The sequence below is a fragment of the Amphiura filiformis genome, chromosome 3, assembly GCF_039555335.1.
Source record: "Amphiura filiformis chromosome 3, Afil_fr2py, whole genome shotgun sequence".
Lineage (NCBI taxonomy): Eukaryota > Metazoa > Echinodermata > Ophiuroidea > Amphilepidida > Amphiuridae > Amphiura > Amphiura filiformis.
Genome location: NC_092630.1, coordinates 4,820,130 through 4,843,423, shown reverse-complemented (window position 1 = coordinate 4,843,423; position 23,294 = coordinate 4,820,130). Strand labels below are relative to the sequence as shown.

The window sequence follows — 23,294 nt, the reverse complement described above, 5'->3', positions numbered from 1 at the left end:
TCCAGTGAAAAATAGAAAATTTGAAACTTATCAAGCAAACAATGAAAGTTGTATCCTTATTAAAACAGTTGGCAAAATAAGTGAGGCAATTATGGACAAATGGTATAAATCTGCAAGTCGCATTTACAAAATACTTTATATTGAATGCCATTGGAAACACCCTCGACAAAATTGCTCCGGTCAATACTCTCTGCAGGGGATTCGGATTTATCTTGACTAGCACAACAACAGAAATCTATCTGCACTCGGGCAAGTTTGTTCAATGCTCCCCTGAAAATATTTCTGCAATGTACAAACTTTTTTTTATTTAAAATTAATCTTTGTTGCAATCTGAATAGCAGAATTCTGCTTTATTTGAAACGTTGGCTGGACAAATCCCAGGGGGTGGGGTACTCATTTAGTTAAAGGGATGCATCTCAGAGAATCTGAAAGTGGACCCATATTTGAACCAATTTTTGAAGAAAATTTGACCCATTTTTATACCTGAGATTTTTGGCCAAATTTAACACAATTTTGTGAAATTTTTAGAAAATTTATTTTTCTTTAATTCGCATTGGAGTTTTTTGTTTTTTTAATTTGACAAAATTATTGAAAAAAAAGACCCATTTTATACCAAAATTGACCTAGAAAAGGGGGCAATTATTATACCAATGACCCGACAATAAGACCCATATTTGCGGTACATCCCTTTATGGTCAATTGTACCGAGCACCCTTCCTCCCTGGGACAAATCAGATCAGATGAGCTGGGCAAACTTCCCTGTGGCTTGTCATTTGAACATCATGCAAATTAAATCCATGATGAAGGTCGAAAGCAATGGTTGATACATACATAATACAAACATTCACATTGACCTAACAATCCACCCCAGAGTCTATAGCCTATAGGGTGTACAGTACACATAATTGGGATCAAAGGTCATTTAGACCTACCCTCGTTGTGCATGTAGTTCATTCACCTACCCAATAAAGCTCTTTCCTCTTACCATTTCATTAATTTTGATGTTTGCATCTTTCTCAGTAAAATGTACACTTAAAACATGTTTCTGGTAAGCTTACAAAGCTAATCGGTGTTTATAAGGCATACCAAAAATGTCATGCCACACAGGAGGTTCTCGGTACTCCCATTAGGCCCTCATATTCATAACAGGTCCAAAACCCTTTATGGGACAGTAAAATGTCAAGAATATTGTGAAAGGCAAAGGTGTATTTTGATACCATCCATTACTGGAATTTCATTAAGGTATTCAGCAAATTTATGAAAAGATTTCTGTGATAAAATGTGAATTTGACTCCCTTTTACTAATAGTTGCCTGTTTATCGCTTCTTGGCCATCTTTTGTTTTTTTATGAGCATGGGATACAAACCAAACCCCACAAACCTCCATTGTGTGTCGTGTACATAAATACCAATCCGACGCTTTATACTGGTTTTCATTTTTATACTGAATACAGCTCCTCGCTAGAAGCACGCTAATTTCTTACTCATCATTGGCTAGGCCTAAATTTCCACATACTTTTACAACACAAACTTATATAGTACATAGGACTAAAACTGTTGGTTCAGTCTATCTGACAAATATTACTTGTATAACCAGTTATATATTGCCACATTTGTTCAGACAGAAAAATTAAGCTCACGTCCACACTATCGACATCACAATCTATTTGCACTCGACTATAAATTAAAATGTACAATTCATTTTTCATGTATTAACATTCTACAAAATCCTAAGCAAAGCTCAGTCTATCACTACTTGGTACTATAATAATTCATGATTATTGTCAGTATAAAATAAATTCTGTGCACATATTAAACAACTCAGATTATGAGATAATCATACTTGATTCTGCATGTGTGAGGATTTGTAATTGTAAACTTCAGCGGCAGAAAGACTTAAGTCCATTAGCTGCTGTATATGTGCTTGAGAGTGATATGCATGAGTATATATATTCCTACTGATTCTGATAGGGTTTCTATTGCAACTTCTGATGTGAAGATTGAAGACTCAAATGACTGCTTTCAGCAAAGCATTTCTGAGTACTCACACTGATAGGGTTTCTTCCTAGCATGATTTATTTTCTTTGGTTTGAACCTGTCGGGCAATCATACATACATCATGGACATATGTCCTTCTGCCGCTGAGTGACCATGATCAGAGGTGCATGGTTTCATAAATGTGTACATTGAAGCCTCAGATTATTAAACTCCAATAGAAAAGTCCTATGCTTGAGCCTTCTGAGCGACCTGATGACCTTGCCCATCTGAGTGCAAACAGAGAGCTCAACTTTTCAGCGTTTATGCAGTAACTCCCTTTTGTGTACGCTCGCCCTATTTGCACTATTTTTGAGTTCACTAACGCACCCTGCACTTATTGTCAGTATGATTGAAGTATTTATTAGTAAGACAGGCAGCATATAAAAAGTGAAGCAAATGAGAAAGAAACCTTCATCAATTTTGGCACAAAAGTAAATCCCTGCATGAATATTCATTAAAATCAACTATTTCCAACTTGCATGAACTACTTCAAATCAGAGGTGACTAGCACCGAATTTTGTTAAAAAAATCACGCTCGACATGTATTATATGCATGTAACTGTGTTGATTAGTCTTCATAGTGTCAAATATAATTTAACAATGTAAACATTTTGGCAAGGACTTAGCTCAAGTTCAGTAGCACAGCTTTCTCAAACATCCTAATCATTATGCTTTTACACAATACCTACTAGAATTGACTTTTAAAAACTTGATTCGGTAAAAAGGTTTAAAAATATGTGGAAATAATGAGAACAAATCCTTAAAAATATTAAAAACAGGGCCTTATTCTGTCTTGCAGCATCTTATACTATGGGCACACAGATTATTCTGTGATAAAATTCATTTCATATTTATCAAATAGGGCAGTGTAAAAATATACACAGTCTCTTGTTCACTGAACATACAAACACACAGAATTGTATGCAAAGGATTGAATACTTCATGGTACAGTGTCATATTGGGCTATTTCATTTAAAATCCACACTACCCCTGTGGAAGATTTAGCTAAAGTCTGCCACAGAGGGAGTATAACTTTCGAATAGAATAGACAATTGGGCAACTTCCATTTGAAATACTCACTCCAGTTGTGGAAGATATAGGTAAAGCCATGATACAGGGGGAGTATGGGTTTCAAAATGAATAACTGACTAATTATATTTGAAAAACTTACTCCCACTGTGGAAGGTATTTCCAAAATCTTGCACAGGGGGAGTATGGATTTCAACTGGAATAGCCCATTGGGTGACTCCACACGAGAGGCGTGATCCGCATTAAAACGCATTACTAAATGCGATCTCCTTTTGTGTAAGCATACAGCATTCTCGTCATCAGCGCCCTCCACGCACGTGGCATGAGTGCTCTACGCTCACTGTAACGCACTTACAAGAAACATGCTCACAATACGATCATTCCTGAATGCGGATTTGAGTGCCGTGCGGATGGATTCGAATTTCAGGAGATCGCATTGAAACCTTTCAATGCGGTTCCCACTATTGTGTGGAGTCGGACATTAAGTTGCTGTACCTGACCCACAATGTAGGCCTATACCATGTTTAACCATGTAGATAAAAAGTTGCGATCAAAATTCATTGGGCCGCACATCATTACAAGTCATTAAAAAGTTATTATTATATTACAACTTTTGAACTATGTAAACAAACATGTCATCAAATGCGGAGTTACTTGAAATTGTGCAAGCCCTCAGATGAATTCAGTTATAACTTTTATTTGTGTAACTGCATAAATGGCTTGAACTTGACACCAGAAGAAACTGTACCCTTATCAAATATTGCAAGAGTGTAAGTACATACCGTACTATATTAGCATTGGGGACTTTTTCTTCTGGTGTCATCTTGAAAAAGTATTTCAATATTATTACACATCAAAAAAGCTTTACTTGTAAAATTCCTGCAACAAAAATCCTGTCATAACTGCATAAAAGACAACATAATTTAGGACGCTCCTTATTAGTTGTGTATGGCACATGGTTTAGAGGTACATAAGCCATTATGGCAACAATATGCGACAGCTTTCGATGCACAATAATAACATTAACTTATGCCCAATGTCCAATAGTTGGTCAAACATACATATGGCCAATCTATATAGCTAATCTATATAGCTACTAACTATATAAAATTAAAAGTCTACAATAAAAATAAAAATATGGAAGGCCCAGATTTCGTAAAAACTTGCTGCTTTTTATTCTAAAACACTTTTTTGAGAATTCACATAAAAGGTTTATTTGAATACAATGCATACCCTAATGAATTCCACCTCCTCTTGGAAGACGTACACAAAAATATGGAATATAATAATATGCAGCATTCCTAATCCACTAACCTTATCTATAGGTTCCATTGGACTATTCCCAGCAATAAATGTCCCTTCTGGCAAATTATAGTGACTACTTCTACCCTTTTATCCAGCTGTGTCTTCCATTGAAGAAGGGGTGGATTTCATTTGGAATCAATAAAATAGCAACAAGTTTTTTACAAAAAATCCAGCCTGCATTGTACTTTTTACTGTGCGTGGAGTTCATGCACCATAAATAAATCTCTTACACAAGCGTAAACACTACACTACAAACACTACATGTACACCCCTGTCAGCATAAAATGCTCAATATACAGATATTTGCCGGGGCCTAGCACCAAGGTGAATCAATCTCTTTGAAAGTTAATAACTGTTGTCTTCATAGAGACATACTACTGTTAACCAAATAGTATTGCACTCTCAGAAATTCATTCTAGTAGTCATAATTTTGATGAAAGGATTATTAGATCACTATTAAAATATGCAAGTTTACATAAGAGGTTACAATGTTTCTGCTTAAACCCTGGACCTCTTGGAATACGCAATCTGTTCTTGTGTGGATCTAATCGACATTGGCAATTAACAATTACAGGTTACAAGGTTTCTGCTTAAACCCTGGACCTCTTGGAATACACAATCTGTTCTTGTGTGGATCTAATCGACATTGGCTATTAACGAAACAAGCGAAATATTACGGTGAAATGAATTTTCATGGTTCTCATCAAAAATGAGCGACTTGCTTGACAATTTTGTTAGCATACCATAGGATTTCATTAGAAATGGTGGAGCCTCAGTATGAATTAACGTCTCATGATTTGATGGGCAGAATACAACGATGTACAACAGGCAAAATATTACGGTGTACATTATTTTGTAAAAACCTCTTCCAAAGAATTCTGACCATCCCAGTAAATCATTAATATTGGTTAAATTGTATCACAACAATGACCAGTGATGAAAATCACCCAAGCGTACATACAATTCTTAATGTTCACATGATTATTTCACAAGTCTTTGTGACCATCGTTTTTGAAAAATACTGAAAAAATATCCTCTGCACAAAACTGTACACACTGGTTATGAAAGCACATGTATAATAACGCTAGAAAACATAACAAATAAAATGCGACCCTGCATACAATCACACAGCAAACATAAAAGTAAATCTTGGCAAAGTAATTATGATATACTAAAACACAAAACGTATCCTTACACTTAAAACAATTTTTTTATAGACTCGAACGTAAATTACCAAATTAAGTATCAATAAATTGAGAATGCTGTCCTGCATATTTTCATTCGGCAAAATGCGACTTTATTCCCCTCAAGTTATACCCATTTGAATGGAAATTTTTGGGATATTTCCTTCCTGAAACTGAAACTTCAGCGCACTTCCTGCCATCTTTTGTAACAGGCTCATTACAGCCAGACAGATTAAAATTAACTGGCCGTTCTTATAATTAGTGTGTAAATTTTGAAATGCGCTCTTTTTTTTTCATTCCAATTGAATAAAGAATGATTGATATATAATAAGCTGGGGAAATAAAGACGCATTGTGCCAAATGAGGTATCAAAACATGCAGAACGTTATTATCTATTGATTACTTTATTTGAAAGTTTAGGTTTAGTGCCTTTCAGATACTGCTTTTGAGTAATGTGTAAAGATACGTCTTGTGCGCAGTGTATATTAACCCGACTCATTATTGTCACTTATGTTTAATCATAAGGACCTTAATGAGCCCAAAGAGGCTACAATGTTTAAGAGAGTCTGGAATCTAAATAAACCTGTGGTATCGTGCTATTGGTAAATCTACCATGTCGGATTGAACATTACGCTTGGAGACCAAAAATGGTGTACCTTTGGCATTTATTGGTAAGGGCCTCAAACTGAATGACCATATCACCGTAACACCCAAATGCAAAACAAGCACTCATTTACAACTTAAGTTTGCTGAGTGAATGGCAACAAAAATCCAGATGTATATTATTTTATTAGAACTTTTTAACAATTATAACCTCTTTGTTGTGGTTGTACCAGATCTATCCTACAGATCCTGAGCTTCTCTACCGGAAGTCGGTACAATACAATATGCGTATTGTATAACAAAGGAAATAGATAAACCTCCAAGCTGTATCTATTGTTATGCAATACACTTATTACCTTGTGGAAGGGAATTTCAGTCAAACCGACTTCTGGTAGAAAAACCTGCCATCCACATATTTGTGCAATTATTGTTAGAACAATAGCCATTCTTTGTTTGTGTTAAATGGTAGCATATACTTGGATTAAACAGGTCAAAATGATGTGGTGAAAGCTGTCAACATTTGTGTAACTCGTCTGTTCATTTAACTCGGTACAGCAAAGTTGTTTGTTAGACCAAATAATAAGTACATCACATCAAAAACCTGTATTTAAAATTTTAGGTAAACATATTACAGTAATACACCTTCTCCCCCAATCCGCTGCGTAGTTATCCGTTTTGACATACCTGGTTAAAAACAGTCTGTAGAACAGACATTAACTACTGACCAGAAATAATAACGTAACAAAAAAATAAAACACAATATAAACAAATAAAAGTACCTTGCACAGTCTTCCGAGGTATAAACACAATAGGCTATTACACTTGGAAATCTCAACCCATCCGAGAAACAAATCCAATGGCTATCTTTACACTATCCAACAATATTGACTAAAAATGTTTACCAATTCAATCAAGCACAGATTTACAAATTTGTCTGTATAATTGTAAAAATGTAATAAAGTATAAAACACAGTTTTAAAAGTGTATGCATTTCAATTCATTTCTTGTTTACATTCTTTAGCTTTGAGATTTAAAAAACATTTTTCTGCATCTTAAAAACCAATGATGATGTTTCTCGAATGAGTACTGGGGCTATTTCCACGGCAGCAGATCTGCATTACATGTACACTAGCTTCCAGGGAAAAGCGCTCCCTGTCAAAGAGCGACATATGCAGGGCTTTGTGTTCCTTTCATGAGAGCGGAACAAAGCTTTTACCTGTTTTGACACATAATCAGCCAATCAGATTACAGGTCTGTTGTTATGACTGAATCAATCAATCAGAACCCCAGTACTGTGTTTACGCTGTGTGTGCGCGCGCATCACAGGCAAGAGAGGATGGTTCTTCCCTGGAAGCTAGTGTAATGTGCTTCATTGTGTTGCTTCTGTTGTCTGCTTTTTGTCTTCATAGTATCCACTGCATAGATGGCTCGGTACGGAATTCTTCCGTCAGGCCACTACTAAGCAGTGTCCTTCATGTATGCATCCACAAAATTAGCCTTTGCCCAGACTTCATTGAGAGATTAGACAGCTTGGTTCTGTATACTGTATAATCCATATCTTGATACTAGGCCAACTCTGAGTGTGCTTACATGTATATGAAGATTCATTGTGTGACAGGCACCGCAGAAGTCAACCTTGAATTGGATCAATGCGCATCTGCTGCCTCGTGTAGATAGCCCTACTGATTTCAAGTGCAACAGCCTAATACAATACTGCTTGATTGGCATTTATAATTGCTGCAAATAACCAAACACATGGAATCAATATTGGCAATTTTAGATTGTGACATTTGCATACTTTCTATATACAAAACATGAATAACAAGTTCTCAATATGTTGGTTCCAAACATATATTATGTATGACACTATTTACGCAACACACTACACAGTGACGCAACCAGAAACCCCTCCTGCTATGAAACCATATCAATGTAATGATATCTCCTACCCCATATGCAATCCCAGTTACGCCACTGATAACACTACAAACACTACGCAAGTTCATATTTTTTGTACACATCTATTGCTAGATATACCTATTACTAATTTCAGTATAGTACAAATTACGCTACAATCTCCCACTCAATCCATTTCCCTTCCTCCATGCAGTGAGGTGGATGACTGCTTTATCAAATCCCACAACATTATTTATGTCTTACACTCATTGCACAGTAACATTATGAGATTTGTGGGAAGTAATGGCATCACTGCATTGAGATCCTATGGGCCGTCCATCCACCGTAAACACCACATCCTTACCAACTTTGATCTATGCAGTTATACCCTCCATATTCGATGTTTATAATGAACAAAACAGAAGCAAGAGTTCAGATATTGATTTAGTTAAGAAATGTGCAAAAGATGAACGTCAAAATTCATTTCATTATTAAAAACAAATAAACTTGTACAAAAATAGGTTTATTCATCAACTATTGTTTGAAGTTGATAATTTGGAAATCATCATTTCTAGAAAATGCATTAGAAAATATGCGTGCAGTGCACACTTCATCTGCATAACAATGCGTGTTTGTTACTTGTCTGAATATTTTGTGTGTTTTATATCTTTATGGGTTTTACATCTGTATGGAGTAAATTGCTATATCCATGATGGCTGATGACTATGTATGACTGATGCAAGTTATTATCCATTGTTCCGCTGTGTGAATCACCTTCATTTCTCCTTAATCAAATCAATAAACTCTGCTAGATCAAACTGTTTTAAGGTTTCTACTCAATTGTTTTAAGGTTGTATTGTACTAGCAGTCACAGTGATTGAGAAAATGATCTTAAGGCCAATAAAAAAGAGCGTTTGTTTGCTCTTCGCGACCGCCCCAAGTCAAAAGTAAAACTCGGGTCGCATTTTCACATAAAGTTTCATAAGTTTTGTACGTTTTCTCTCACAAAAGTGTGGTAATAATTTCTGAGAAATATTTTGAGTGTTTTGAAGCCCCACAGTAGCTTTAGGTAGGCTGTAAGATGTGGTTTCACTTTCCATAATGTGAAAATGGTAGAAGCACCCATGAAGGGGAGAGGATTAACCTATCGACCCTCCAAAAAAGGGCAAACAAACAAGTTTTTTTTATTGGCATAATTTCTGGAGTGACTGCAACCAAAGACTCCAGCCACTAGAGACTTGTCATCAGTACAATACAATAATCAATACAATGATGTTACCCCATGAACAAATGAATGGATCCAGTCATTTCAGAATAAAACAAGACAACTTTGGTTATCATAGATCTGTACATGATTAACACAAATTGGGCAGGAAAAACCTCCTGTGTGTCTTTGGCCCAAAACTGTCAACAGGATACATACATGTAAGAAGTTTTGCTTTAAACATGTTCATGGGCCTAAGACACATAGGAGGTTTTTCCTGCCCAATGACGATTTCATTTTATACATTAGTCTATAAATGCACTTCAAAAAGACTCGACTGATAATCTTTGGTTTTCCATGATCAATGCAGCTATAACATAAAGTATCTCAAAGGAGATACCACGAGTTGTCTTTAACATGTGAAGAAGTATGTTCTGATTTCTAAATACAATTACAAACTGCACAAGCAAGGTCCACCTATATGTCACAAAGGTTTGGGTGATCAAACTTTGGATGTTCACTGTTTTTTGAGCTGCAATAAGAAAGTTAACTTGATTCATAAATAGTGTGAAGTATGTTCTATCTGCAAGGCTCTTATCAACTACCTGTACCATTTTTTCACCCGATGTGGCAGTGACCTCAACACATTGAGGCAACCGTTTCACACACCCATCTATACAGCATCTTAAACGTGTGTACGCAAGCACTTGAAACTGCGCCCCAAGGAAATATGCACTGACGTCACTTCCACATCATGGTAAAAAGTGGTATACACTGCTTTTCACCTTGAATTTGGTAGCAATGTCGGTGCTTTTCCCAGTCGCACCAAAAGCATGCCGAGAACTGTACATGTGCACGAATAACTTTTGTGCCAGATTTGTTACTGCAAACAGCGAAATACACACCTAAGTCACTACCCTATCATGAGGTGATCAAAAGTATACTTATCCCACTGTGGTAGCTCCAAACTTACATTTCAATGGCATTCAATGCAAACTACAGTGGCAGTTGAAGCCCTGGAGACAATGCTTTTGCAATGCATTATGGGAGTCCGCAAGTCGTCCTCTGATATATGTGCAATTCATTTATAGAAATCAAGACATGACCCTTCAATCCAGGTCGTTCTTTCAGCCCTGTGTTATACTACTGGTACTATCCATTGGCGCTCTTTCATACAACACAGAAACCATGAATAGCACAATTTCTGTATTGACAGACCAAAGGCACCACAAATGCACATAACATTCTGGAATCAAATCTTCTTGAATATTGAAGCAACTTGTGCAGCATTCTGGTACCCTAATACCACATGGTGAAAGAACAAAACCTGGATGTTACTTCTGAGTACAACATTTGTTCACTGGAAGATGATTATTTCTGTTAATAAATTACATGTATATGCTTCCGTATTTATTAACACATACATACACAAAATACATGTACAACAGTAGCAAGACTTTATGAAAAAAACATACACAATTAAGTTGGAGGAAGGCCTTCAGTACTATTCATGTATTGGAATGCTTCACCAAAACTGTGAACACTATCACCAGAGTTCTGATTTGGAGACCCTTGATTATGTGCAACATGTTGTCCCATACCTGCAGGACTACCTGCGCTTGGTCCCATTTGAGGGTGTCCCATACTTGGAGACCCATGATTTCCCATGCTTTGGACATTTGTAACTCTTGTGGCACCCGCTGATGAGATGTTGGGAATGCCGTCCATGAAATGTCCCATGCCCATCATGTTCATACCAGGCTCCTGTTTTATATTTGGCATATGGTGAGCATACTGCTGAGGATAGCTGTTGTTAGAAGGATACTGGGAACAGACTCCAGGTTGTTGCCGCGAGTAAGGATCGAGAGGTTCTTGCTTGATGTTAGGATGCTGTTGATGCCCCTGCGACGTGTTGTTATAATATGGCATTCCTTGTGGTGGCGCATTTGATGGCGGCGGCTGCTGCTGCATTCCTTGAGGCGAATGCGACATACCTGGAGGCTGCATTCCTTGAGGCGAATGGGTCATACCGGGAGGTGAAGGGGACATACCGGGGGGCGAACGAGACATACCTTGAGGCCGCATACCTGGCTGCATTTTTGCCGGCTGTTGCTGCTGCTGCTGTTGTGGACAGACTTGACGTGCATCATACAGACCTGGCTCTTGTTTGATATGCACTGGTGCTGGCTGATAATGCTGTTGCTGTTGAATTTGTTGCGGATGCATTTGTTGTTGACGAGCCAAATGCTGCATTCCAATTTGTTGTTGCTGCTGCTGTTGTTGTTGTTGCTGCTGCTGTTGTTGCTGCTGCATAAGCTGTTGTTGCTGCGGATGCATTTGCTGTTGTTGCTGTGGCTGTTGTTGCTGTGGCTGTTGCATATGCTGCTGTTGCTGTGGATGCTGCATCTGTTGCTGAGGACAACCTTGCTGATTTGAATTATACAAACCTGGCTCCTGTTTTATCTGCACACCTTGCTGTTGCTGCTGCTGTTGCTGCTGCTGCTGCTGCTGTTGCTGCTGTAGGTGAGGCATCTGGATCTGCTGTGGCTGTTGTGGCAAGCCCTGCTGATTGGCATCATACAAACCTGGCTCTGGTTTAACAGCCTGTTGCTGTTGAGCTTCTTTCTTCACCTTCTTGCTATCTTTTTGTTTCTGTTGTGCTACGAAAGTGGACCAATACCTGCTGGTGGATCCTGATACTCTGGAGGCCTGGGCTCATTTGGAATGCCTTTCATGTCGTTGCGCAGTTCTTTCAACGTCAGATAGAACTTGACTTTATCTTGGGCACGTGGGAACTGAGAGCATCTTGCACTTGATGAGGGCATCACATAGATCACCTGTTTAAAACAAGAAAATAGGTTTGAAACATGGCATAGGTGTATTTACAACATTTAAGAACGATTCAATGATACAGTATCAGACCAGCCAACCTACCGAAGTCAGAAAGAGAGACATTGTGCATGTACACAGACCAGGAACAGACAAATTCAAAGAGATGATGTGTGCGATACTTTCAGAATTAAAGGAAGGGTTTGAAGGTCTAAATTTATCACAATAGACTAAATGGAATGCTATAGCAAAATTTTAAAGTGGAATTTGCATCATTTTTCTCTGTTCTTACATTTGAATTTTCCATCACTGAAATTTTCACAAAAAAGGACTGTCCCTCTTTTTCATTTTGGAAAACCCTAAAAAAGGGACAGTCCCTCCAAAAGAGGGACAATTGGCAGGTCTGCAATATGTGACCTGCTCCCACAAAATGAGTGTAAAGTCGGCAGGACGCTATAGAAGATTCAGTCCAAGGTAAAATGTGATAGAAAGCTAAACATTGTGCAGTTCTCAATGGCTCCATCTGGAACTAATACATTCAGTCCAAAAGGATATTCAATATCCATAAAGTAATAGAAAATCACCCTAGGGTTCGCTACCAGCCTTCTGCTCCAACAATTCTGAAAAATCATGCTCACAAGTTTGAATTATGCAAATGAGCTACCTTATCAGCATATTTTGCGACAAACATCTAACAGAACTTGCAGACCGCCAACTGCCACACCTCCACCAAGTCACATCACTATACACCTTACCAGTTCCGAGAAATTGTGCACACAAGCTCGGCACGACTGACTAACAGACAACCTGGAAACATAATGCTTTCCAGTGAAGGCATAACAAAGGAATTCTAAACAAAATTTCCTTTCTGAAGACTAAGGCAAGGAGCAACTCTAACATGTTAAGTAATCTATACTTTTACAGCTTATAAAATTAAAGCGTTCATTTCTTGATAAATTTGCGACAGACATCCATCACTATGTGATACACCCCAAATTCAACATCCATCACTGTGTGATAAATCTAACAGTGTGAAATTTTGGTACGAAGAGCAGTAACCTACCGTATCTGTTTCTGGTATTGTTTCTGGCTGCCTTCCTATCTCAAAGTCCTTCTTGCCACTAAATATCTCATAGATGCCTTTACCATTGAAGCATGCTATAAGAGGCTTGTAAATCTGCATCTTCTCTGTCAACATCTTGCCGCCTTCTTTGATTTCTTTCCTGTAAACAGAAAATACACCATGGTTGAACAAATTCATTAGGAATGGTACAGTTAACTCATAAACAAAGAAAATACACCTGAAACCAACTGGCAATTCTAAGATCAGCGCTGGAAATACATCCATTTGGCTTTTTCGAGACAAAAATGTCTACACGATCAAAGGCAGTGCATGTACATGTAGCACACGATGTGGTGCAAAGTGATCATATCACACCTGTATCACTTGTGGATGCTACTGGCACTGGGAAGCCAATTATATAGCGTTGGTTGTCAGTAGCAGTCACTTCTCATCAAGTGTTGAAAAAGGCAACAGTGGTTGCCGAAACATACACAAGTGAGTGCATTTACTAGATCACACACAAAGAACTTTTTACTGTTTACTGAGATTATACAACAATTGCAATTATGATCATGCAGGCTTGTCAATTTGCATACTTATTGATTTAAACACTTTATAAGGGTTTTGCTTTTAAATGATACACACATCAATATATTAAAGTCCCAATTTACATTTGCATATATATGAACGAAAGTGTGCACCAATCAGACAATATGTTGCATCCAATATAGTGTCACCAATTTTAATTAATCCATGAGGCTTTGATGTCACTTATTATGACTTGGCTTAATAAAAAATTGTAATATTTGTGTATTTAACCCCACCTGAAACATTGTCCCCATAACATTTTCCAATTCCAACAAATCGCCTTCAGAACTCACATAATTTCTCTTCTTTATTCAAGTTTACAGTTTAATTTCATACCTTGTAAGATCTGCACTTCCCCTTGTAGTCCTCTGTACAATATTTGTAAATCCGATGCCAAAGTCTTTTAATCTTTCATCATCCATACATGTCATGGGCTCAGGAATAAATCCAGATAAATACAGGCATTTCCCTGCAAGAAAATATGCAATCTCCATTAAAAAGTATTATAATACATTAACAGTAATGAGCCAAATGAAGTTCCCAATTCTCTGACCTGCAAAATTATTGGAATCTAATTGTGCAGGGCCTCAAATTCGGCAAGAATCAATGAATCAATTTTCGTACCAGTTCTCCTAAACTTAGTTTGCGAAAATTAGAATTGATTTCACCAATGTCATACCCATTCTGCACAATTTTGATTCATGCAAAGTGAAACAAAATTAAGCCCTTGCATTGAAACTAATGACATGCAATGCTTTTGAGGCTGGTTTAAAGTGGATTTTTCAGCAAATTCAAAGTCACTCAAGATGAAAATATAATAGTTTTTGATTTCATGTACAGTTTATTGCATTTTCCAGATAAAAGATTATGTTTGCCAAAATAGAGTGTATGCAATAAACCAACCGGAACGGTATAACAATTGAAATGGCAGCCATGCTGGAGGACAGTTCTAAGATAACTTAAAGAGGACAGAGGGACAGGTCTCTAGATCGATTCCACAACCATTCATACATATCACACGTTTTATTGTATTATCATGCGAATTTTTCCTTGGTACCTTATGGAGGACAGAATTTTATTTAAATGAGGATGACGTCGTATTGCATACCTATAGTGGGGTATCTAAACTGATTACTGACATCCAAAGCATTTTCATCAAAGCCATCAATATGATAATAAGATCAATGTGTACAACTACTCACAGAAGTGGTTTCCAGGTCCCGCATAATGATGTCCTTTGTACGCTGCCATCAGACCAGGATTGATGCCAACCTGTATGAGTGCAAACAATTCAGATTTTAGCAATATAGAAACCAATCAAAAGATGACCTTAAGTAGCGGTACATCATCCAGTACTACTCCCAACACCAGTGCTGAAGAAGTGATGCTCGGATGATGAGCCATGAAAATTTCACTTTTATATTTTGTAAGTTGAAATTTACTCTGCTTGTCTTAAATTTGTATAGATGACCTTTGTTTGGCCTGAGCTGAGCACGCTACATATACTGAGATTTGTGGAAAATGTTCATGCAATCAGGTATGTTAGGATGCATACAACATACAGCAGCAAATATGAAATGATCTGTGCCACACAGTGACTCCAAACTAGAAATGCTACATACATTGTATGTGATACAATCACACTTTATCAGTAAGTCCAGTACCTAAACATAATATTGTGAGTCTATGAGCGTGTTTATAGTGGGAGCAGATGTGCGGTACATTGCGGTTTAATTTCTATCCGGTCAGCAATTATCCGGATACTTGCCCACTATAAACACTAGCAGTATATATATGTATGTACGGTACATCGATATCCTTCTCAACCAAAGGATATTTTCACGAGATGTTTGCACTATAAACACACCGGTATAAATTGTGTGCGGCATTACCGGAAGTAGGAGCTTCTTTGTGATGCGAAGAATGCGTACAGGACATTCGGAACGATTTTTCACCCCCAAGAGTTATCAAAACAGAAGCTATATGTTCACGCCATGATCATACTGTTAAAATTGGCTGTTTATAGTTCGCGCCACAATATTTACACATTCCCGTGTGACCTCGGGGTCATTGCAAATGTATGATGTTTAATAGTTAGTATATAATTTGTGCGATAACTGTGTCTCACTATAAACAGCAAGGGTATCGGTATATATACAAGGATTATCGTATACGGTATACTCAAAATGCGGTATATTCACTATAAACACGCTGAATGTGAAGTTCTTGTAATTCATTTCACTCTTGCATTTACACAGCTAATGACCTATACTCACAATGACAATGTCCAAGTTGTGAACTAACAAGTCTGGCAAGGTCCTCTTCACCACCTCCTCTTCGGGCATGCCATGAAACCTATCAAACTTTCTTCTCGGCTTCTTCTCCTTCATATTATCTGTCAGTTTCTCCTGTTTTAATTTCTTTTTCCTCCCTTTCTTCTTCGGCTCCTCTCCTGTTGCCGGCAACATCGGTAACTGCCCACCAGGTGGCATACCGTTCATCATGCCCATCTGTTGTCCTGTACCAGCTCCCATATTCATTGCCATACCATGTGGTGGCATTCCCATACCCATTTGGTACTGCTGTTGCTGCATATCATACTGCTGCTGCATTTGCTGTGGAAACTGCTGCTGCTGTGGCTGCTGAGGTGGCAGCCCGTCCATGTGAGGGGTCATCTGATGAGGTGAAGCCATTCGGTCTAATTGTTGCATCATAGCATCCACCTGTGGAGGCATGTTGTCCAGCGGTTCAAGTTTGATACCTGGTTCCATCTTCACTGGCGGCATCATGGGATGATTATCATTTCTGTAAAAAAAAATCAATTTAAAAGTTGTTCAAAGTCAGAGGTCATAAATTGACTAAGAAACTACATTTGTAAGTGTCAATTCAGTCCCAGTAGCCTAATTCAGTTCGGGGGCACTGTGAATTCAAAGACTCCTCTGAATTCACAGACTATCTGTGAAACTTGCTAATGCTAGACTACTGCATTTTTAGCTATTTTTTTCAAGGTGCTTGCTGTTGTTTATATTAAACATTTGCTACAACAACAAAATAATCTTTAAAAAACAGTGAACAAAGTTAATGCTTCAAGTTTTTTTGGATATTTCTGCTTTATTGCGTCATTTTGCTAAGCTTAAAAATAATTGCACAGATAGAATTTTAATTTGCACAGATGAATTTGTAGACTGCTGTGCATTCCCTTTTTGATAAACAATTCATATCATTCCGTTAACAACAACACATCCCCAGTGACCGCTCCGACTAGAGAAAAAAAGGGACTGCTCTAATTGGAATATGACTTTATGACCCACCATATCTTAACACATAGGCTCAACCTCTTTCATCTCCAATCTGAGATCAGGCCTCGAATTAAGGATCTGAAGGGGCAAAGCAACTTTTTTAGGGCAAGTTGTTAATTGCCTTGGATTTTCACTCAAAAGGCAAGGCAGCACGGCAGTTTGTAATATTTCAAGAGGGCATCATGGCAACTGTTGAAAATTTGAGAAGGGCGCCAAGGCAATTTCTCAAAAGTGAAGAAAACACACACAAACATAGATAGATGATTTTATTACGAAGGGGCAGGGCTGGGCCGGGGCACCGACGGCAACTTCATTAGAGGGCACAGCAAGTGACTGCCTTGGGTAAAGGACATATTTTGAGGGCATTATGGCAGTGGGGATGGGCACCCACGGCAAAATGCGGTTAATTCGAGGGCTGACTGTGAACCCAACCCACATGGTCCAGCTGGGTATCTGAGTCAGGTAACATAAACCACAGGATCTGTGCATAAACAACCAAGCAGTGGCGTAGCTGCTGGGGGGGCAGGGGGACAATTGCCCCCCTGGCAATGCCTATTTGGGCCCCCGCCCCATTTGGGCCCCCGCCCCCCTCTAGCGCAAGGCAAAATTATAAAGAAGTGAGAGAGATGGAAAAAAGGGGAAAAGACACCATAGGCCAACGATATAAGGTGATAAGGTGCGGATAGAATTTGAACAATTTAAAAATTTTGTTAAAAAATGGAACTATATATCAAAATGAGTTGCTTTTAGGGCGCTAGCCCTTGTATTCCTTTTTTTTTTTTTTTTTGCTCTTCACTTTTTCAAACCACCGAAAAAAAAAAGGGGGCAACCTTTTCGGGCTGTTGAGGAAGGGGCAGTAAAATTTTTGTTTGGTGGATTTGGGCCCCCGCCCCATACAGGCTTGCACCCCCTGGAAAAAATCCCAGCTACGCCACTGCAACCAAGGCTGCATTTTTAATGAGGCACATGTAGCATCATATCATAGCAGGTAAGGTACATAGTTCATTGTATTTTCCAAATAATTATAGTACTGTAGACCCTTTTTTCTTGGTAGATAGCGGTTTTCGGGAGTGAGCAACCAACATTGAAGATTTATAGATGTTGGATCAGAACAGTCTACATGGCATTTCCATGGTCAGAGGGAATACAGGGATGGTATTAAAATTAAAAATGTCTACTACGGTAGACTAATGAATTTGAAGCAAAAAAGCTCATTACATTATTCCTTAGGTGTTTTATTTGCTGCCAAAATTGAAACTTGTAGTGAAAAGTATGTGATTTCAAAGGCCGGGTCTCTGACTTCACAGCGCCCCCGAACTGACTTGTCAAAAACACAAGACACAGTTTCACAGACAAGAATTTGAAGTAGGAATGGGTTATACCATTTATTTTCCTGCACGTTTAACGCATCAGTGATGCGTGCGTTTAACATATTAACACGCACTGATTCAGCTCTGTCTGGCGGCAAGATTTCATGAATATACGAGGTGTGGTGCACCTCGTAACACCGGAATTTTTTGTTCACAGACAAGAATTTGAAGTAGGGATGGGTTATTCCATTTATTTTCCTACACGTTTAACGCATCAGTGATGCGTGCGTTTAATGTATTTTAACACACATTGATCCAGCCCTGTCTGGCGGCAAGATTTCATGAATATATACGATAGGTGCGCTGCACCTTGTAAATCCGGAATTTCTAACAGAATGTTAGTACCAATGGCGCCGTACACAAGGTAAAATTCGCAAAGTCAGCGGCCCAAACATGTCAGAAACTATTCATTATTTTGACGTATTAGTGTCAAATAATTAATGTTTTGAGCAAGTTTCATGTAAATTATTAAGGTCGTCTTCAGCTTTTGTTACTTTACACTGTTGATTAGCAGGGGTAGCGTTAACCCCCGATCTGGGGTGAATGACCCCCTAAATTTAAATAATATTAATTTTTCACCCTCTATATTGGGAATATGTGCAAGCTCGGGGGTGAACTTTTGGACCTTACTCCTACCCCTGACTACACTGCAAAATATTTTTCACCCCCGAGATTTAATTTTCACCCCATGTATTTGGATTTTCTCCAAGCTCGGGGGTGAAAAACACGGAAAAACAACCCCTGACTTTCGGGCCTTAATGCCACCCCTGTTGATTAGCATTGAAAAATTTTGAAGGTTGAAAATGACTTGCGTGTTACACGTTTACCACAATTGCTAAACGTTTAACGGATCATATGTGCATTTAACGGTACATGTGTTTTTAAACATTCCCATGCCTAATTTGAAGTTTGATGATCAATGAAATGAAGCTCCTTACCTGTTGTATGCATATTGTTGAAAGTCCATGATGGGTATTGAGGACTACAACCCCAAAACAACTGTGAATTTCTGGAAAAAAAAAATAACACATGTTGATCACAATTAAATTTGAAGCAAGCACTAAACTACCTGAGCTACATGTCCATGGAATTTGATCTAATGCAATTATGCAATAATTTTTTATATTCATAAATTTCAACAAAGCAAACATTCAATTAAATATCAGATTATGTTGCAGTTGTGCGAGTCTATAATTTTACTCGTGTTTTAGAAGTTTCATCTTCCGTGCAGAAGATTTCATCAGTTGAAGGAGCAAAGTTTAACAAACTATAACTCTGCTTCTGAATATCGTTTGAAGTTAAATGATATTCCATTTTAAAGCTTCAATGATCAAAATTGTCTAACTTACACTAAATAAAACAAAAGTGACTGGGGCCGACTTTACGGCTCATTTGTGGTGTACGGTCACATATATTCAGTTTAAAGGTGGGTGGTCAGATCTGTTATTTTTGAGGTCTACAAAAACAATGAGCTTCCAAATTTGATTGGCAATAACATGCATTCCCATATACATGTATATACCGTACATGTAGGATGCGCTCAAGAATCTAAAAACAGGCCTGTGAGTGGGGTCTTAAAAAATTTACCTACCAAACAACAAATTCCATGCTATTAAGTAAAAACAGCCCGCCAAAAAATCGCTGTTCCCCTCCTCTTGGCCTGCCAAAATCTCTTGCCCCCCCTCTCAGCCCGCCAATCTTTGTCCCCCCCCCCTTTACACATGCCAAATTTTTAGAATCCCGAATTTGCAAACCTTTTAAATGGTCTAGATATATATGTTGCGAGCGCAGCGAACAGGAAAATTAGCATTCAAGCGTTTCCGCACTGTTTTCCTAAGCTTTTTTAGAGCATTTTATTGTTGCCCCATGAATGTGTGCCAAAAATTGCTCCCCCCCCCCCAATTTTACCCTCCCCCAGGGCTCATAATTATTTATAATTTTCCTAAGCTTTTTTAGAGCATTTTATTGTTGCCCCATGAATGTGTGCCAAAATTGCTCCCCCTCTTGGCTGGCCAAAATTGCTTCCCCCCAATTTTACCCTCCCCAGGGCTCATAATTATTTATAAGTTTTCATTTTCACTTGAAGGTAGGTGGTCAGATTTTTTCGCATTTAGTGTACAGTATGTTTTGTACAGTCTCACAAGTTTTGAGGTCAATCGCACTAGCCGTTTTGACATAGAAAAACATGTTCCACACCGGCCCATTGATAAAACAGTATGTGTGGTATGGTATGATACCACAATTGGGGATGAGGCTGTCACTTTTTCGTTCATATTATCTAAACGGAATATATTTTAGGTTAGGCCTCAAATGTCACCGGGATTGTGAGAAAAATATGAGCTTCCTTCTGATGCCAAAATTTCCACTTGTCTTAAGGAAAAAGGGGGGGGGGTGAGACTGTCGTTCGGGTCATCCATCTTTAACTATTTGATGATGTACATACAATGTATGAGATTTTACTACCTTGATAAAGGGTGTGAATGAGAAATTAGTGCTGAAATTAGTACTGGTTTCGAATTTGCTCACCAATATAAAATATTCACAATGATTCATTTGAATTTTGATGACACGCATGACACCGTCTCATCATGCATGGTCTACAAATTAAAGCATTGGAATCTCGGAAGTAAAACATTGCTCAAGAAGTCTAGCCATGAATTTGCTCACCGATAGTGGCTAGAGTCCTTTGCATTCAAAATCTAGTCGGATTCGCTGAAGCATGAAACTGTGTAAAGCATTGGAAGTTCAAAAGTAAACAGTCGACTCATGAATCAAAATAACTTTCATCCAAATTTCAACATTAACAGAATAAATAACATCCGTTGCAAAAAATGTAAATGCTGTCCGACCGAAAACACGATGGCAACATACTAGCATCGAATGCGTAACTAACTATTATATATGCAAATTGAAATTGAAGCTAGAGTTCTCAACTACTCAAGTTTACAAGTAAAACACAGCAGATCACGAAAGGGCGATCACATTCGCATCAAAAATTGTTTTTAAAATGTTTTAAAAGGGCTTCTTTTGAACGTACAAAAATTGAGTTGAAGTGCAATTTTATGGACAATTTTGGTGTGATCATTATGATCGTCGTGATTGGCTGTGTTTACTTCCGAACTTCCTGCTTACACAGCCATGACAGCCCGGTCATGACGTCGGTGCCATGCTTCATCGAGATTTTGATAGCTAATTAGGATTGGACTCTTGCCTCGAATGTGAATGTGAAGCTGAATGTGAAGCTTAATTCGAAGCTAGACTTCTCGAGTAACATGAGTAATGCTGCCCCTGCCAGTTCAAATTCGCCAGTTCGTGCATTGCAATGTGCAGCTGCAACGAACGAGTGACAATGAATGACAACTGAACTGAACAGCTGAACGCATGACATGAGTACCTCACAATAGCAATTCCAATTTATTACGAGAAAAACATAGCATAACGGACATCAATTGAGCTCATGAAACAAACTGGATATGAATTTCACGATATTAGGTTCCAAACGATTGAATTTAAAATTATCTAGAGGCAGCGCCTGAAGCATATTTCGTTTTTCTTGAATTACAAAAAAAATAATTTGAAAATTAAAATGATCATTTTATACTCACATTTACCGCCCCTTTCGTCTTTTTTAATCAACACAGCTGTGCGAATTGATCCTCTAGCAATTACCCTTTTTTCAAATAAGCTGAATAATCAGCTTTCGGGTAGATATAAAGGGTTTTTTAACAAAGGAAAACATTGATTAAGCTGATGAAATTAAAAGGACAAGCTATCAATGACAAAGCGATTGTAGCGCCCTCTACAAAAGTAAATACAGTTTTGCAGAGGGTGAGGATTCCTGTGCCAGCACAACAGCTGTTTCACAACAACGTGACTTTTTATGCATGTTTGGTATGGTAAGCTTACCGGAAAAAAGATAATTTGTGAGTAAAATTATGTGTAACGTATTTGGTTAATGTTTATGACTCGTTATTGATAACCAGATCTAGCATTTTTGAAGGTTGGGATTGTAATGTTGTTTTATTCTTGGTAATGGTATTAAGCTTATAAAATTAAATAAAATGATTTTATTTTCATTCAAATGAAATGTTAGGAAAGCTTATAAATTAAATAAGTTTTAATCTTCAGCGTGCCCTACATGCCCTATAGTATAATAGATCAATCATGCCTACACTGAGTAGAGCTAGAGTAGTTTTCGGCAAGGTTCTTCAGCGGCCTGCTGATTTGGCATGGTGTGGGCATTTTTTAATAAAAAGTCATAAGGCCAAGTAAAAAATAAAACATGTTTCACGTCCGGGTTTTCAATAAAAAGGAGGAAGAGGGGGCTTTTTATTTTCTATTTTTTATTGCAAAATTGGTGTAAATACCCATAGGCCTACTTAGAGCTGTTTTAGCATATACAATAATGCCTGGAAAAAGGAGGAGGCCCTTTTTTATTTGTTGTTCTGAGAGTTACACCCCCTCTAATGATCACAAAACCTTCCTAAAGTGTTTCTTGTATCTTAACAAGGCTATAGAATGCATCTCAACTTCCTAGACATATTTTTTGAAAAGTTATAACTGAATTTCAAAAATAAAAATATATTTGACTGAAACCTCAAAAAAGGAAGCGGGAGGGGACGTGAAACATGTTTATTTTTTTATTTGGCCTAATGTACGATCTTTTTTCAGAATATACCTTTATTTTTTTCAAAACCAATTTTTTGGCATATTTGTAATACTTACACATGTTCTAACTTAAATATATGAGCAAACTGTCAAACTCGTCCTATTTAATTTGTAGTAAAACGGGACGATTTTCTGTTGGTCCGACATAAAGTCATAATTTTTTAGATTATGACTTTATGTCGGCCACGATCGCAAATCGTAGTCTCGTACAAAACTAGCT

General features: G+C 37.9%; 1 protein-coding gene across 1 annotated transcript; it reads right to left on the bottom strand.

Moving 5' to 3' along the window:
- Positions 1 to 2,560: 2,560 nt before the first annotated feature.
- On the bottom strand, positions 2,561 to 22,193 carry LOC140147910 (uncharacterized). The gene is made up of 8 exons (XM_072169701.1): positions 22,012 to 22,193; positions 19,345 to 19,415; positions 16,014 to 16,542; positions 14,940 to 15,009; positions 14,074 to 14,206; positions 13,150 to 13,309; positions 11,942 to 12,094; positions 2,561 to 11,804 (listed from the first exon to the last, which is right to left on the bottom strand). Exons 2-8 carry the CDS (start codon positions 19,371 to 19,373, stop codon positions 10,737 to 10,739), a joined length of 2,142 nt encoding a protein of 713 aa, XP_072025802.1. The 5' UTR covers positions 19,374 to 19,415; positions 22,012 to 22,193; the 3' UTR covers positions 2,561 to 10,736.
- Between the last annotated feature and the right edge of the window lie 1,101 nt (positions 22,194 to 23,294).